The sequence below is a fragment of the Eucyclogobius newberryi genome, unplaced genomic scaffold, assembly GCF_026437365.1.
Source record: "Eucyclogobius newberryi isolate DKJ021-1_F unplaced genomic scaffold, fEucNew1.0.hap1 SCAF_2, whole genome shotgun sequence".
In the NCBI taxonomy this organism is placed as follows: Eukaryota; Metazoa; Chordata; class Actinopteri; order Gobiiformes; family Gobiidae; genus Eucyclogobius; species Eucyclogobius newberryi.
Window position 1 is genome coordinate 20,777,616 of NW_027315834.1, and position 13,339 is coordinate 20,790,954.

Sequence of the window (13,339 nt, forward strand, 5' to 3'; positions counted from 1 at the left end):
AAAATGTTCCATTGGGTGAAAAATGTAGTTTCCGCAATATCTTTATAGTAGATGTGAGGAACCTTTCTAGTAGGAACTATCGAGACTTCTTGGTTTTCACCGGATTGTAAACACGAGCACACAGTCAGTGGAAAACGGCGTGGGACCCGTTTTTCAGTTATCATCAAATCAATCTTAAATATCAGCTTATAATGGCAAATGTAACGGATGGAACGTGGGATAGTTTATCTGTAAAACTTGATGACAACATTTTACAGACACTTAAAGAACTCGGATTTACACATATGACTCCTGTACAGGTAAGTCCACGCGACCCATGAGTGCTTTGCGTGATTATTTTGTGAATAAGAAGGTACATTTTATGATATAAACATTGATACATGTTTTTTCCTAGGCTGCGTGTATTCCCCTGTTCTTAGGAAACAAAGATGTAGCTGCTGAAGCGGTAAGTCAAATAAATATTTTTACGCAGCATAGCGTCTCACTTTAAAGGGGAGATATTACGCTAAATTAACTTGAATGGGCTTTTTAACCTTGTTTAAACGGTGTTTCGACATAATCAGTGTATTTCGATTGATTCCTGCGTGTTTCCGTGTTAAGAAATTTTATCTTTTCACGTATCCCCGCCCCCATCTCTACTGTGTTCACGTGGTCTTGGAGAACTCGAGAAAATGTTTTTCCGAGTTGAAAGATGCACACGAACGCCTGAGATAAGAACCCAGGAACTCAGGTTAAAAGTCATTGCGTCCCAACTTCAACACCGTAAGACACCCGAGAAGGACCAAAATTCTTAATTTACCTCATTTGAGCTCTTTACGTGACGTTACTACAATCGGGTTTATTGTAAATTTTCCATAGACAAGACATAACATGAAATAAGACTTAACATATTTGTGCTATAATACCCAACACTACTGTTTAATTAAGGTTTAAGGTAGTTATAGTTAACCAAGTTATATTCAGAAATAGGATATTTTCCAAAACAAATAACTAGCTAACGACCGTTTAGCTCTATAAAATGCTATTGAAGAGTTATTTGATGTAATTTCATTACTGATCACGTCAAAATCCTTACTTTTCGAGATAACAAGCACATCGACTTCTCATTTCAGAATTCTGAGTATACAAGGACCACATTTACATTACAGCCAGCAACAGATGCAGTTATTTGAAACATTAAGATATACGGTACAAAAACATATAAATTAGAATCCTTACTATGCCACTATGAAGAGGCAGGACAGTTTTTCTATTACAAAGATTTTAGATCAATATTGCAAGTTTACAATGAACAAAATCATAAAAAGCACAAAAGCCTAATATGTCTCCTTTAATTCTTCCTTTTTTTTTTTTATAACCGACCAATTAAAACATGTGATCAACATTATTTTTAGGTGACTGGAAGTGGAAAAACACTTGCTTTTGTCATTCCTATGATAGCGCTGCTGCTAAAGCGTGAAGAAAAGCTGAAGAAGATGCAAGTATGTGTCTGTGCCCCTTTCCTCTATATCTGACTCAAGACTTTGTATGAATGTCAAAGCGTTGTGTGGTTTTTGCAGGGTTTTGATGAATATTTTGAAAATATATTTAGTTTCAGAATGGCCGTGGCTACAGAGCGCGGTCAAATTGCCCAGCAGTTTCAGGAGCCGCGGCACAGCCATATGGCCTCATGGCTAACCTTAACCGGGCGCGGTCTAACCCGGCGCTCTCTAACCCGGCGCGGTCAAATAGCCCATCAGTTTCAGGAGCCGCGGCACAAAATAGCCTAGCAGTTTCGGCCGTGCGCCGCGGCTCTGTAGACACTCCGAATACCTCAGAATACCTGCATTAAAATGTATTTTGTATGTCAGAGTTCTGTATTCTGAATTCTTTAAATACTTCCATGTTGATTTGCATTATTTTATAGAGTGAAAACACGACATAGGATTAAAACAGCCTTTTCACTTTGTGTCACAGTTTGCTACTTTATTGCACATTGGAGAAGGACAAAATTCACATGCACTCACTATAAGAACTGCATTTTCCATATTTATTTCTGAGGAATTCATTACAGTTCCCGTCATAATGTGGGGCTTTAATCGGCTGCTTTGGTTGTGGTTGGATGGCATTTTAATTTTAGCTCTAGATGTAGTTTAATCCAATGCAGTGTCCACATCTTAGGCACTTTTATTTGAAATTAAATATTTGTTATCAGGTTGGTGCTCTTGTCATCACTCCCACAAGAGAATTGGCACTTCAAATCAGTGAAGTGGTGGAGACATTCCTCAAGAAGTTTTCCCAGTTTACGTAAGTATAAGCTAGTTGGTTTTGTTTTTCAAGTGCTATCTTTTGAGTTTGGTTTGGTTTGTTTTGTTTCTCAGGCAGATCTTGCTCATCGGTGGTACTAACCCCATAGAAGATGTCGAGAAATTGAAAACACAAGGGTAAATGTTGTTCAAAAACAGTCATACATCAAAATAACTTGTCTACAATATAAAATAACTGATAAGCTGGTGTTGTAGAGGGCCATTTAATCATGATGTATTTTACAATATTTAAGGCTGTGTTCAAAATAATAGCCATGTTCTTATGTATTGGAACTAATAATAGGCCTTTGCAAAGTACATTTTTTTTATAAATATTTCAAGTTTATGGTTGTCAAAGATTATATTTTAATGAATAACTGTAGAAATGATTTGTAGCATGCAGGTCATGTTGGTTATTAGTCTACCATACCTATAAGAATATACTAAATATTTTTTTATGTCTGATTGACTGCTTTTATTGGTCAGGGCCAACATTTTGTATTAATTTGAACCCATTAATTTAATAACAATTCCTTTATAGAGCAAACATTGTGATTGCAACTCCGGGGCGTCTGGAGGACATGTTTAGGAGAAAGAGTGAAGGGCTTGACATGGCAAGCTACGTCAAAAGTCTTGATGTGCTTGTCCTTGATGAGGCTGATCGGCTGCTGGACATGGGATTTGAGAGGAGGTAAAACCTATGTATTTTTTTTAATGTAAGTTTTAATTGTCTATCAGGTGTTTCAACTTTGGGCTCGTCAGCAGCATTTACATTTTTTAAGGGCAGAATTAAAGTAAATTGTCTTATTTACTGATTACTAATTTACATTTGTTTATTTGCCAGTCTGAACACTATTCTCAGCTATTTACCCAAACAGCGGCGCACTGGCTTGTTTTCAGCCACTCAGACACAGGAGCTGGAAAAGCTGGTGAGAGCAGGTCTTAGAAACCCTGTGCGTATCGCTGTTAAGGAAAAGGGTGTAGCAGACTCGCACACTCAGAAAACTCCCTCAAGACTTGCCAACTTCTACACTGTAAGTTAATGATCTTTGATAGGCAAAAACAATCATTATTTAACCCTTTGTTCTTCATGTATCCAGGTCTGTAGGCCAGAAGATAAATTCAATAATCTGGTGGCTTTCCTCAGGCAACACAAACATGAAAAAAATCTGGTATTCTTTAGGTAAGTTTTTTTCATTTGTGATGTACATATTAGTTAATGTTGACCTTTTGTAATGATTTCCTCAGCACTTGTGCCTGTGTGGAATACTTCAGTCGTGCATTAGCGACTCTTATTAAAAAGGTCGATGTACAGTGCATCCATGGAAAAATGAAAAACAAACGTAATAAAATCTTTGCCAACTTTCGGGCTTTGAAAAGGTGAGTTTATTATTGATTAGTCAAAGCTGTTCAAAACTTTATCCTCATGTTAAACTTGGTCTGTCAGTGGGATCCTGGTCTGTACAGACGTCATGGCAAGAGGAATTGACATCCCAGATGTGAACTGGGTGATTCAGTGTGACCCACCCAGCAATGCCTGGTATTGTATTAAAACCGCATTATGTATTTCCCAACTATGAAGAGTTGAATTAGTTAAAACATATCTGTATCTCAGTGCTTTTGTACATCGTTGTGGACGTACAGCACGGATTGGAAACCAGGGCAATGCTCTCGTCTTTCTCCTACCAATGGAAGAGTCCTATGTCAATTTTCTATCCATCAACCAGAAAGTAAGATGGACCATATGCTGAACTTGTCCCTTTGATACATGGAATATATTGTGTCTATATGTAATGTATTCATTTCTATTGCAGTGTCCCTTACAAGAGATGCCTCCTATAAATGATATTGTTGATGTGCTTCCAAAAATGAAAGCCATGGCTTTAGCAGATCGTGTCATGTTTGAAAAAAGCATGAGGGCATTTGTTTCTCATGTTCAGTCGTATTCCAAGCACGAATGCAGTCTTATCTTCAGAATTAAAGGTAAAGCTGATGCAAATGTTAATTAAACATATATGCATCTCCTGAACATATGTTTCTTTCTAGATCTGGACTTTGCATCCTTAGCTCATGGGTTTGCACTTCTTTGCTTGCCCAAGATGCCAGAGTTGAGAGGCAAAACCTTTCCTGACTTTATTAAAACAGACATAGATATTGACACCATCAAGTTCAAAGATAAGAATAGAGAAAAACTGAGACAGAAGATGATGGAAGAGCGAAGAAACCAATTAAAGTCATATACAGGCAAAAAAGGCTTTGTTAAACCCCAAGCATGGTCAAAACAAAAGAACAAGAAGGAGCGCCGGAAAAATAGGGCAGCCAAAAGGAAGCATGAGGTAAGTTTTTGGTTTGTTCAAAATAAATGTACATGTCATTGTAAAAATAATTAAATGCTACTTTTTTCATGTAGGGCTCCGACGTTGATGAAGAAATGAATGAACTTTTAACTGACACACGTCTCTTGAAAAAACTGATGAAAAGACAAATCACTGAGGATGACTTTGAGAAGCAGATAACTGGTGGTGGCTCGCAATCGAAAGGCCAAACTGCAAAGGCCAGTGGCAGAGCGTGTGAAGAGGACTAAATATCCAAGCTCACCCGAAAAGCAAACATTTGTATGATTTTATTTGAGAACCAACCCAGTGACATTGTTACAAATAGAGCTTAATAAGTTCATCACTGACAGCGGATGGCGTGAGCACTCCGAGGTCGGTGAATAGAAGAGTAATGAGGGAAGGGGGCGTGTAGTCAATCATTGGATGCTCCTCAGACAGATTTTGTATGGACTTGAGTGTGTCGGCTTTGTACTGTTGAGGTAAAAAAAGAAGGAAGATGCTATAAAAATTAAAACGGTCACATTCCAATTTCCCCATACCTTGAATTTATCGGGCACATCCTGCTGATTCAGGGGGTAAAGGCGAACAAATTTAAAACTCTCTGCCACAACATAGAAGGGCTTGTTGTGAGCTTTAGAACACAACGCCATCTGATAAGTGCCGATCTAATAAAGACAAAACATGTTTTCCTTACTGTATAGCTATATAAACTATAAAAAAATAAGTAAATAGTTTGAGTTTAAGTTGTACCTTGTTGATTATTCCTCCACTTTCAACTACACCTTCTGCACCCACAATGACGAGATCTACCTTCTCCAGTACATACCTGTTAACAAAACCAATATAATAAAAATGATTGACCACATGCTCAAAACTCTAGTTGGAGCTAAATTGTATATTTTTGTACAAAAAAGAATAAAGACCATACCCTACTGCAGCATCCAGGACCACTGTAACTGGAACATTGAGCTTTCTTAGGGCCTCTGCCATCTGCAGCCTTGAAAGAGAATAGATACTGTGTAAACATTCAGAAAACCAGAGAAATACAGGCATTATTCACTCACCCAGCTGCATCGGGCTGGGATTCAGTGACATAGACAGAGAAGCGTTTCTTCTCGGCTGCAGCTCTCTCTAGTACTCTAAGCACCACTCTGGAGTAGGAGTGAGTAAGAATTTTCTGTCAAGGAAGCATCAGATACAGATTAAAGAGGAAAATTAAACAATGAGTATACTTCAAAAGTGTTGAGGGAGAAGTACAACATACAGTACACAACAGGCTTCAGAGTTTACTTACAGCACCATCTTTGATGAATGTGTGACAGAGCTTTGCAACCTTTGCTCTGGACATGGAGATCTTCTCTAAAAAGAGTTCCCCTCTCTCCTCCATGACTTTTTTACATCTTGAGAGATCCTAACAAAAAGGAGAAATAACAAGTTTTCAATTTCAAGCCATACAGGATCAAACTACGAAGGCACTAGTACTGCCACCACTACTTTATATGTCAATGATTACATTGATTCTTCTTACTATTCTTTGTATGTTTCCATATAAAAGTTTGTCATAGTCTGACCTGGTGCTCCAGTGATGTAAGGCTTATGAAGCGCAGAAAGAGCTCTCCTCCAGAAGAGACTGCCACAGAGGAGTCCACTCCTGTCAGGAAGTCTGTGGCAGCTGTCAGGCTTTCCCTTAAACCCAAGATGGTTTCACCTGGAAACAGCGGGATATCAATCAAGTGTTTGTTAAAACACAGCTTCTACAAGTATAACCTCACCTTGATCTCGTTTCAGAAACTCCAAAAGGGTCCGAATGGCAGCTACAGCCGAGGCCATGTCTGGGTCTTTCAGCATTTGCGCTTTAAAATATTCTACCAACTCTGAGTGAAGTCACACACACATTTAACTTATAAACTTGAAACACACATGGACTAGAATGAAGTCAGCTCACCTTCTTCAGTCATTCTGCGGATGCTTTTTGTCCAAGAGGATGTAGAAATGTGCTTGAGATGGTTTTACCCAGTTAAAAGTTGCTAACCCACCGACAATAATGATACAAAATAGAATTACGGCACATTACATACGAATTTACTAAACACTATTAAGTCAGGTACAGTTTCTTACAAACATGCCGTTTTATCAAGCTGTTCCAGTGAAACCAACTCAGTGTTGTGTCGGACATTGATGACGTTTCAGAAAAACGTCATAAAGACGCTGATTCGTTAGATTTCTGCTCAAAAGAAGAAAAACACCATAGAAGAAGAAAAAGAAGAATAAGAAAAACGCTTTAAAACATGAGACACTTTTTATTCATACAGCCTGGACCTAAACCTGTATTCATCGATGCAATTAAACCAGAAGAAGGCAAGACCAACTATTTTCTCTTCTGTAATTATGATGACTTCCACATGAGGGCAGTTTATCCCCACATCCATGATACTCAATAGTCACACACACACAGCCTACATAACATGGGGACCACATTGTGTGGGTTTCACCTGGATTGGTCGGATGGGGCCCATATAACCCCTAAGGCATGGGCCCCATTTGGGCAGATCCTGACACAATCTATGGGACAAGTCCAGTAGGGCCCCATTTAGAAAACCCATGTTAGCTCATGTGGGCCCCACAATTTAATGTTTGCTATCTTTAGGCAATTAATGAGGGCTGTTACGATAATCATTATACACCGACTTATTGTTCAATTACTTATGGGGCCTTTACATTTGACAATGCATTTGCGCTGTAGAGGGTTGAAAATGTAACTTATTTGGCTAATTATAGTTTCATTCTGTTATTTGTTGACACTCATGCATATTGGGTTATAAGATAAGATAAGATAAGATAAGATATTCCTTTATTGTCCCACATGGGGAAATTTCATTGGTGCAACGCAGGAAGATACAGAGGTAGATACAGAAGAACAGATCACTTATAGGAAGTCTGAAAAACACTTTCAGTAGAAGATCTCCTATAAATAAATAAAAACTCCCATAGACAAATAAATACCATTGCATGTGATCCGACAGTAATTGCACATGAATATGTGTCACGACAGCACATAGATTGCACATGAATTTCACAGTAATTGCACATGAATTCCAACAGCAATTGCACATATGACAGAATTGCACATCAGTATTAGGTTAGGTCAGTATTGCGAGTGTTCAGTACTAACAGTTTTTGTTATAAAGTCTGACAGCAGCAGGAAGGAAAGACCTACGGAACCTTTCCTTCACACAGCGAGGGTGGATCAGTCTCTCACTGAAGCTGCTCTCCAGCTTATCATTATTATTGAAGGGTTATTGTGTCAGTGGCATCAAGTAGTTTATCATGATATTTTGTGTAGCAATATCATCCTTTAACATTTGTTATGACAACGGCAACAACAATTGTATAATGTAACTTGTACTAACTTACATACCACGTGAATGTATGAATTTTAATTTAGAAACATATGCTTAATGACTTGCTTAGAGCACATGACTGAAGCTCAACGACATCGCATTTAACTTGTCTATTTTCAATCCCTGGTTCCATGATCTGACCAAAGGCTCAGGAGTTCAAAGTTGAAGTACACAGTTTGTTTTGGTGGAAAGAAAAGTCTCCAGTACTGTATTGCAGCTCTTTGTTCTCAGCGCACAGCAGGGAGACCCCCCTCTCGCCCCCCCTCCCGCCGTCCCGCGCATGCGCACTCACAGCTCTGTGCGCTCTACTGTTTGCATTGTGTCTGAACTGCCGGCGAGCTTTAAAAATATAATACCCACCGCGGCAATGTCGGGCAGGTCAGTGCGAGCCGAGACCCGGAGCAGGGCCAAGGATGACATCAAGAGGGTTATGGCAGCTATCGAGAAAGTACGAAAATGGTAAGAAAAGAGAAAAAACAAGGCTTATCTAACACGAGAGGTTTTGCTTGTTGGGGGAGGAGAGGGAAGGAGCGTGAAGGAGAGCGATGAATTTAAAGAAAGGACATTTGTGAATGCGATTTACGGCAGATGTACTTGCGGCTCAGGTGCACTGGGCGCACTAGGGATGTCTGTTTGATGCCGCTGTATATCCAGCTCTCACACGGGATTTATTGCAGATTTTAGCGGGCAGGGTTGAACCCAGAAGCCATTTCGATGCAGTCACATGAAGCCATTGCTGTGCGCTGTTCAGCGCAAAGACAGCGGCTGCTTTGGGGCCCCAGGGCGCGCTCACACCGCCACTATCTCCGGACTGGGAAGCAATTTGACGACGGCGCTGTGGAGTGGGACAAGTATGGTCCGTGTGAGTTTCAAATGAAGCGCTATGAGCCGTGCTTTGGCTGTAATTCACAGACACTACGCGATGGGGGTTGGGAGAGGGAAAGTGAGAGCTGAGCCTGAACACACACTACACTGTCTCTCACGTTTAACACTAAAACACTTTCAAACTGTTTGACAAGACGCACACTGACGCTCTTTGTGTGAAACTATCTGGATGATGTTGTGGAACTCTTGTTGTGTTTCGAGTTTACTTTGTGGGATTTTGTTTGTGATGAAATGAGTCAAGGTAAAACAAAAAAGTTTGCTGTTCTTTTGGCTACTTTTACCACTTAGACACTTGTATTATTTATTCACTGTCGTCATTTGTAATGAATTAATTATATATCATTGTTTTGTTTTGAAAGTCATTACTTTAAAGAAAATTATAGAATATTTTTACAGACTCTTTGTCCAGACTGTTTTTTTCATGTTAATAATTAGGTTACACAGTCGCCAGTAGTCACTATATGCCTGCTTTTCTTTAACTTTCTGTAGAACCATCTTTCATATTGTTTTTAATTAAAGCTTAATTTATAACGTATGTACATGTTATTAAATGTCGTCTTGTTTTCCCTAGGGAAAAGAAATGGGTGACAGTAGGAGACACATCTCTTCGCATCTACAAGTGGGTACCAGTGACGGAGCCCAAATCAGATGATGTGAGTGCTACTATTAAGACATATATTTGCTTTTTTTGAACATGCCTAATACTTAACATTTTATGTTTTAGAAAAATAAAAATAAGAAAAAGGGCAAAGATGAAAAGTATGGTTCAGAGTTGACCACTCCAGAGAACAGCTCATCTCCTGGCATGATGGACATGCACGGTGGGTATACCTACATTAAGGTCACCTGAAGTTTTACACTTTCAGAGTTTTATAATTGGTCATTGTGTTTTAGATGACAACAGCAACCAGAGCTCGATTGCTGACTCGTCCCCAGTGAAACAGGAAAACAGTTGTAGCACCAGCCCTGCCCCAGAGTCCACCATCATGTCTCATCGGGACAGCGGAGAAGTTAAAAACGACCAGAGCCCCGACAACAAGAGGGGTCAGTCCTCTGCACAAAGATTCAATAAATGAATGGTCTTGTACATGTGTTGTGAAATATGTAGCAATATTATGTCATACTGCAAAGGAGCTTATACGTTTTACATACATCTTAAAAGTAGTTGGCATTGGCATCATTCTGAATCAATGATCGATGATTGAGGTATTGTGTTGGATTGTTGCTTTCTAATTGTTACTTCTGTTTTCCCCTCATGCAATTACTTCATCATACCACATTGTGTCAGCAAAGATGCAGCTAGGCGACATTATCATCAGGCATAATTCAACAATTCATATTCTAAAGCTGCTGAATTTTGTTTTCAGGTAAGACCATGTCGGACTCTTCAGACAGAGCACAAAGTGCTAAAAGGGACAGTATGTCCTTAGGAGATAAGGACTCTTCCTCCGACAGCAAAGCCACTCAGGTACATCTCCCTAATTTAAAATAGTTTTACTATTTTGTTAATTTGGTGAGGACAGTGCACATTAATGGACATATGATACACATGCTGTAAACACGCCGGTTTGTTTCCATTGGCTACTCTCTGTTGTCCCACATTTGCTCTCATTCATACACCAGCACACATGGACACTGGAGTGTGTTAAGTGTTAAGTGTCTTGCCCAAGGACACAACAAGTATACACTACTGCCCCCCTGTGGCACCTGGCATTCCAGTGGTCTCCCATCAAAGTATCTACTTGGCTTCAGAGACCTGACGAGATCAGGCATTAACAAGTTGGTGTTGCCACCAAATGCAAATATCTGCAACTGTGCCCTAAGATCATGTATTTTTGATGGTCATGGTTTAATGACACGTTATATCATTTAGAAATTAGTATTTTTCATGTTAATACAAATAAATTATTACATCAATTAGACTTTGGTTGAACACCATCCATCTGTCCATTTTCTACCGCTGGTACCCTTTCGGGGTCGCGGGCGACTGGAGCCTATCCCAGTGACTTCGGCGGGGTACACCCTGGACAGTGGCCAACTTGTCGCCAACACAGAGACATTGACATTACAGACAGTTCACTCTCACATTCATTCACTAGGGCCTAGTGAATCAATTTTGCCTAACACATGCATGTCTTTGAACGGTGGGAGGAAGCCGGAGAACCCGGAGAGAACCCACGGTAACACGGGGAGAACATGCAGACTCCACATGCAGACTCCACATGCAGACTCCATCATGTGATGTCCGGGAATCGAACCCACGATCTCCTTCTTGGGAGGCAAGAGCGCTAACTGCCTTTGCCACCGTGCACCCCTGGTGGAACACTAATCACTAGTTGTTTAACCCAGGCAAATGCTCTTTTATTTCATGGATTCATTTTAAATTTAAGTTGCTATTACTGATAAGTAAAAGTAAAAAAAAATGCTATTGAAAATGATATACTGATTATTGCACTCCTTATGTTAAGTTTTTTAGTTATTTTGTTTCTTCCAGGACTTAGATGACGAGACCCCACCCAGCAAGAAAACCAAACTGGATTCCTCCTCATCCCAAGACTATGAGGATAGTTAAATCTTGGGCTGGTCTTTGATCTTCTGTACCTCCTTCCATTAACCCAAGGTAATTTAGAGCTAATGGACACAACGGCTCTCCTCACAGTCCTTTTTGTTTTCCCTTTTTTAACCCAAATTCATCAGAGGCGGGACATCTCTTGTTGCATTTACAATTTGACACTCCTCAGCCACAGAGGGGGAATGGATATTACCTCTTCTCGCTGTTCCTCTCTGTGCCTCCATCCAGCCTTCCTCCATACAATTCACTAATGCCAAGAGAAGCTCAGAGTACTGGCCCAGGCCACACTCACCTGCAAATATAAAGAATTTCACACTGGTGGTTCCACATTGCTGACTGCATCAATGACATTAGGACACGGGGGACTCGGACCACTGCCCTGAGACTGCTTTGATGCTAATGGCTTAGCTCAGGATATTCACATAGCTAGCCTGGTCTCAGATCTGTGTTTATGGGTAACCTTCGAACGTAAGACAATGTGACTATGAAAGTTCTCTCTGTTTGTCTCCTGTTGGCCAAAAGTCCTATGCCTATTTATGAGATGTTTTTAGTTTAGTTTTTTCTTTTTTTGTTTTGTTTGTTTCCGCAGGAGGGTTAATGCACTGTTAATGTAAGTCGCAATCGATCACAGATAGATTTAGCTGCTGTAGAGGATGTCTTTTTTTTCTCTATCCATGGGATATTTCCCCTTTGACATTTAATGACTTGGTGTTTTTTAGGGAGACTGACAGCACTGGTCACAACATGGGATAAGTGGTGGAGTCGGGCATGGATAGACTAGGTCCTAAAAGTCGTGCCTTGAGTTGCTCTGAAGAAATATACATCTTAGGTCAAACAGGTTGATCCATTATATACATTTTGGTGCCATGTTTTTTGCCTTGTAATCTGAATTATTTAAATAATTGTACACAATGCTCATGACACAACACTTGTTTTTTAATGTTAATGAAGCTTTGAACAGTAAACACTATTAGTCATAATAATTCACTTTCCTGCCCTCTACACTCACAATTTTCTACTTAAAGTATCATTTTTACAGGTACTCTTCTTTTAAAGTAGAAACTGACCTGAAACTGTTGCCGTGTATTATGACCAGTTCACCTTAGATCACATAGATCACTTAAAGCGTTCTGTGCAGCACGACTTACCTCCAAGTGACCAAAATCTGTTGTTCACTTGAGCATCCAGTCTTTTAGGTCAAACTTTAGAAATCACTCTCCTGAAGGTGCTGTCTACTGACTGAATCATTCATCTGTTAATAAGATCTTGATTTGTGGAATTGTCATTGACATCAAGAACAAATTACTTGAAGCTTGTAAGAATCCAGGAGTACAGCCTCTTGATGGGATCTTAGAAAATCACCATTGACATGGATGGAGAGAAAAGAACTAAAAAGAGAACTGTTTTGGTTTCGAGGATGGACTAGCATATACCTCATTCTCAGTCCAGCAGTGCTGGCACTTAAAATGCTATGTATTGACATTAACGATTAAAGACAGCATTATCTACACTCAGTTTAAAAGAATCTCACTTAAGTTGTAGCGTTCACCTGGTTGAGCCAATAGCTAGTTTGCTCATAAATGTGCGTTAAGAGCTGTGAGATATAAAATCTTGTTTTCTTGGGACCATTTTGTCTCAGTTTAGATCTTGTACAGATTTGTGGTTTGGTTTGACTTATTTATTCCATCATTAATAGTGCTTGTTTTTTATCATGTCCGATTGTATGTTTTCTTAATAAAATTCACAAAAGAACTTTGTTTTAATGTTTTCATTTTTGGATGTTTATGGACTAGATTTATTTTATTTAACAGTAAACATTTGTCTAACAGGGAGAATAATCTCTTCAGATTACTCTAAATA

At 39.5% G+C, this 13,339-nt stretch overlaps 3 protein-coding genes across 3 annotated transcripts; 2 read left to right on the top strand and 1 right to left on the bottom strand.

The window, feature by feature from the left end:
- The first annotated feature begins 99 nt into the window (after positions 1 to 99).
- Positions 100 to 5,096, top strand: ddx55 (DEAD (Asp-Glu-Ala-Asp) box polypeptide 55). Its single transcript, XM_072454303.1, has 14 exons — positions 100 to 299; positions 395 to 445; positions 1,395 to 1,481; positions 2,195 to 2,286; positions 2,361 to 2,423; positions 2,827 to 2,976; positions 3,130 to 3,319; positions 3,386 to 3,468; positions 3,534 to 3,665; positions 3,733 to 3,825; positions 3,901 to 4,015; positions 4,100 to 4,268; positions 4,332 to 4,621; positions 4,696 to 5,096. Exons 1-14 carry the CDS (start codon positions 192 to 194, stop codon positions 4,867 to 4,869), a joined length of 1,797 nt encoding a protein of 598 aa, XP_072310404.1. The 5' UTR covers positions 100 to 191; the 3' UTR covers positions 4,870 to 5,096.
- eif2b1 (eukaryotic translation initiation factor 2B, subunit 1 alpha) lies at positions 4,893 to 6,794 on the bottom strand. The gene is made up of 9 exons (XM_072454304.1): positions 6,567 to 6,794; positions 6,394 to 6,495; positions 6,193 to 6,329; positions 5,916 to 6,032; positions 5,686 to 5,798; positions 5,550 to 5,618; positions 5,372 to 5,447; positions 5,161 to 5,286; positions 4,893 to 5,092 (listed from the first exon to the last, which is right to left on the bottom strand). The coding sequence occupies exons 1-9, from the start codon at positions 6,577 to 6,579 to the stop codon at positions 4,937 to 4,939; spliced, it is 909 nt and encodes a 302-aa protein (XP_072310405.1). The 5' UTR covers positions 6,580 to 6,794; the 3' UTR covers positions 4,893 to 4,936.
- Positions 6,795 to 8,300: 1,506 nt separating this feature from the next.
- Positions 8,301 to 13,231, top strand: bcl7a (BAF chromatin remodeling complex subunit BCL7A). Its single transcript, XM_072454305.1, has 6 exons — positions 8,301 to 8,481; positions 9,479 to 9,560; positions 9,632 to 9,728; positions 9,802 to 9,951; positions 10,275 to 10,375; positions 11,402 to 13,231. The coding sequence occupies exons 1-6, from the start codon at positions 8,303 to 8,305 to the stop codon at positions 11,477 to 11,479; spliced, it is 687 nt and encodes a 228-aa protein (XP_072310406.1). The 5' UTR covers positions 8,301 to 8,302; the 3' UTR covers positions 11,480 to 13,231.
- Positions 13,232 to 13,339: the final 108 nt, after the last annotated feature.

Excerpts from the sequence above, each read along its gene's own strand:
- ddx55 (XM_072454303.1), top strand. The coding sequence starts at position 192 with ATGGCAAATGTAACGGATGGAACGTGGGATAGTTTATCTGTAAAACTT. Across the intron at positions 2,977-3,129 it reads GACATGGGATTTGAGAGGAG|TCTGAACACTATTCTCAGCT; the intron begins GTAAAACCTATG and ends TTTATTTGCCAG. Across the intron at positions 3,469-3,533 it reads AAAAATCTGGTATTCTTTAG|CACTTGTGCCTGTGTGGAAT; the intron begins GTAAGTTTTTTT and ends TGATTTCCTCAG.
- eif2b1 (XM_072454304.1), bottom strand. Across the intron at positions 5,619-5,685 it reads TCCCAGCCCGATGCAGCTGG|GCTGCAGATGGCAGAGGCCC; the intron begins GTGAGTGAATAA and ends TTCTCTTTCAAG. Across the intron at positions 5,093-5,160 it reads ATGTGCCCGATAAATTCAAG|TACAAAGCCGACACACTCAA; the intron begins GTATGGGGAAAT and ends TTACCTCAACAG.
- bcl7a (XM_072454305.1), top strand. The coding sequence starts at position 8,303 with ATGCGCACTCACAGCTCTGTGCGCTCTACTGTTTGCATTGTGTCTGAA. Across the intron at positions 8,482-9,478 it reads ATCGAGAAAGTACGAAAATG|GGAAAAGAAATGGGTGACAG; the intron begins GTAAGAAAAGAG and ends TGTTTTCCCTAG. Across the intron at positions 9,952-10,274 it reads GAGCCCCGACAACAAGAGGG|GTAAGACCATGTCGGACTCT; the intron begins GTCAGTCCTCTG and ends TTTTGTTTTCAG.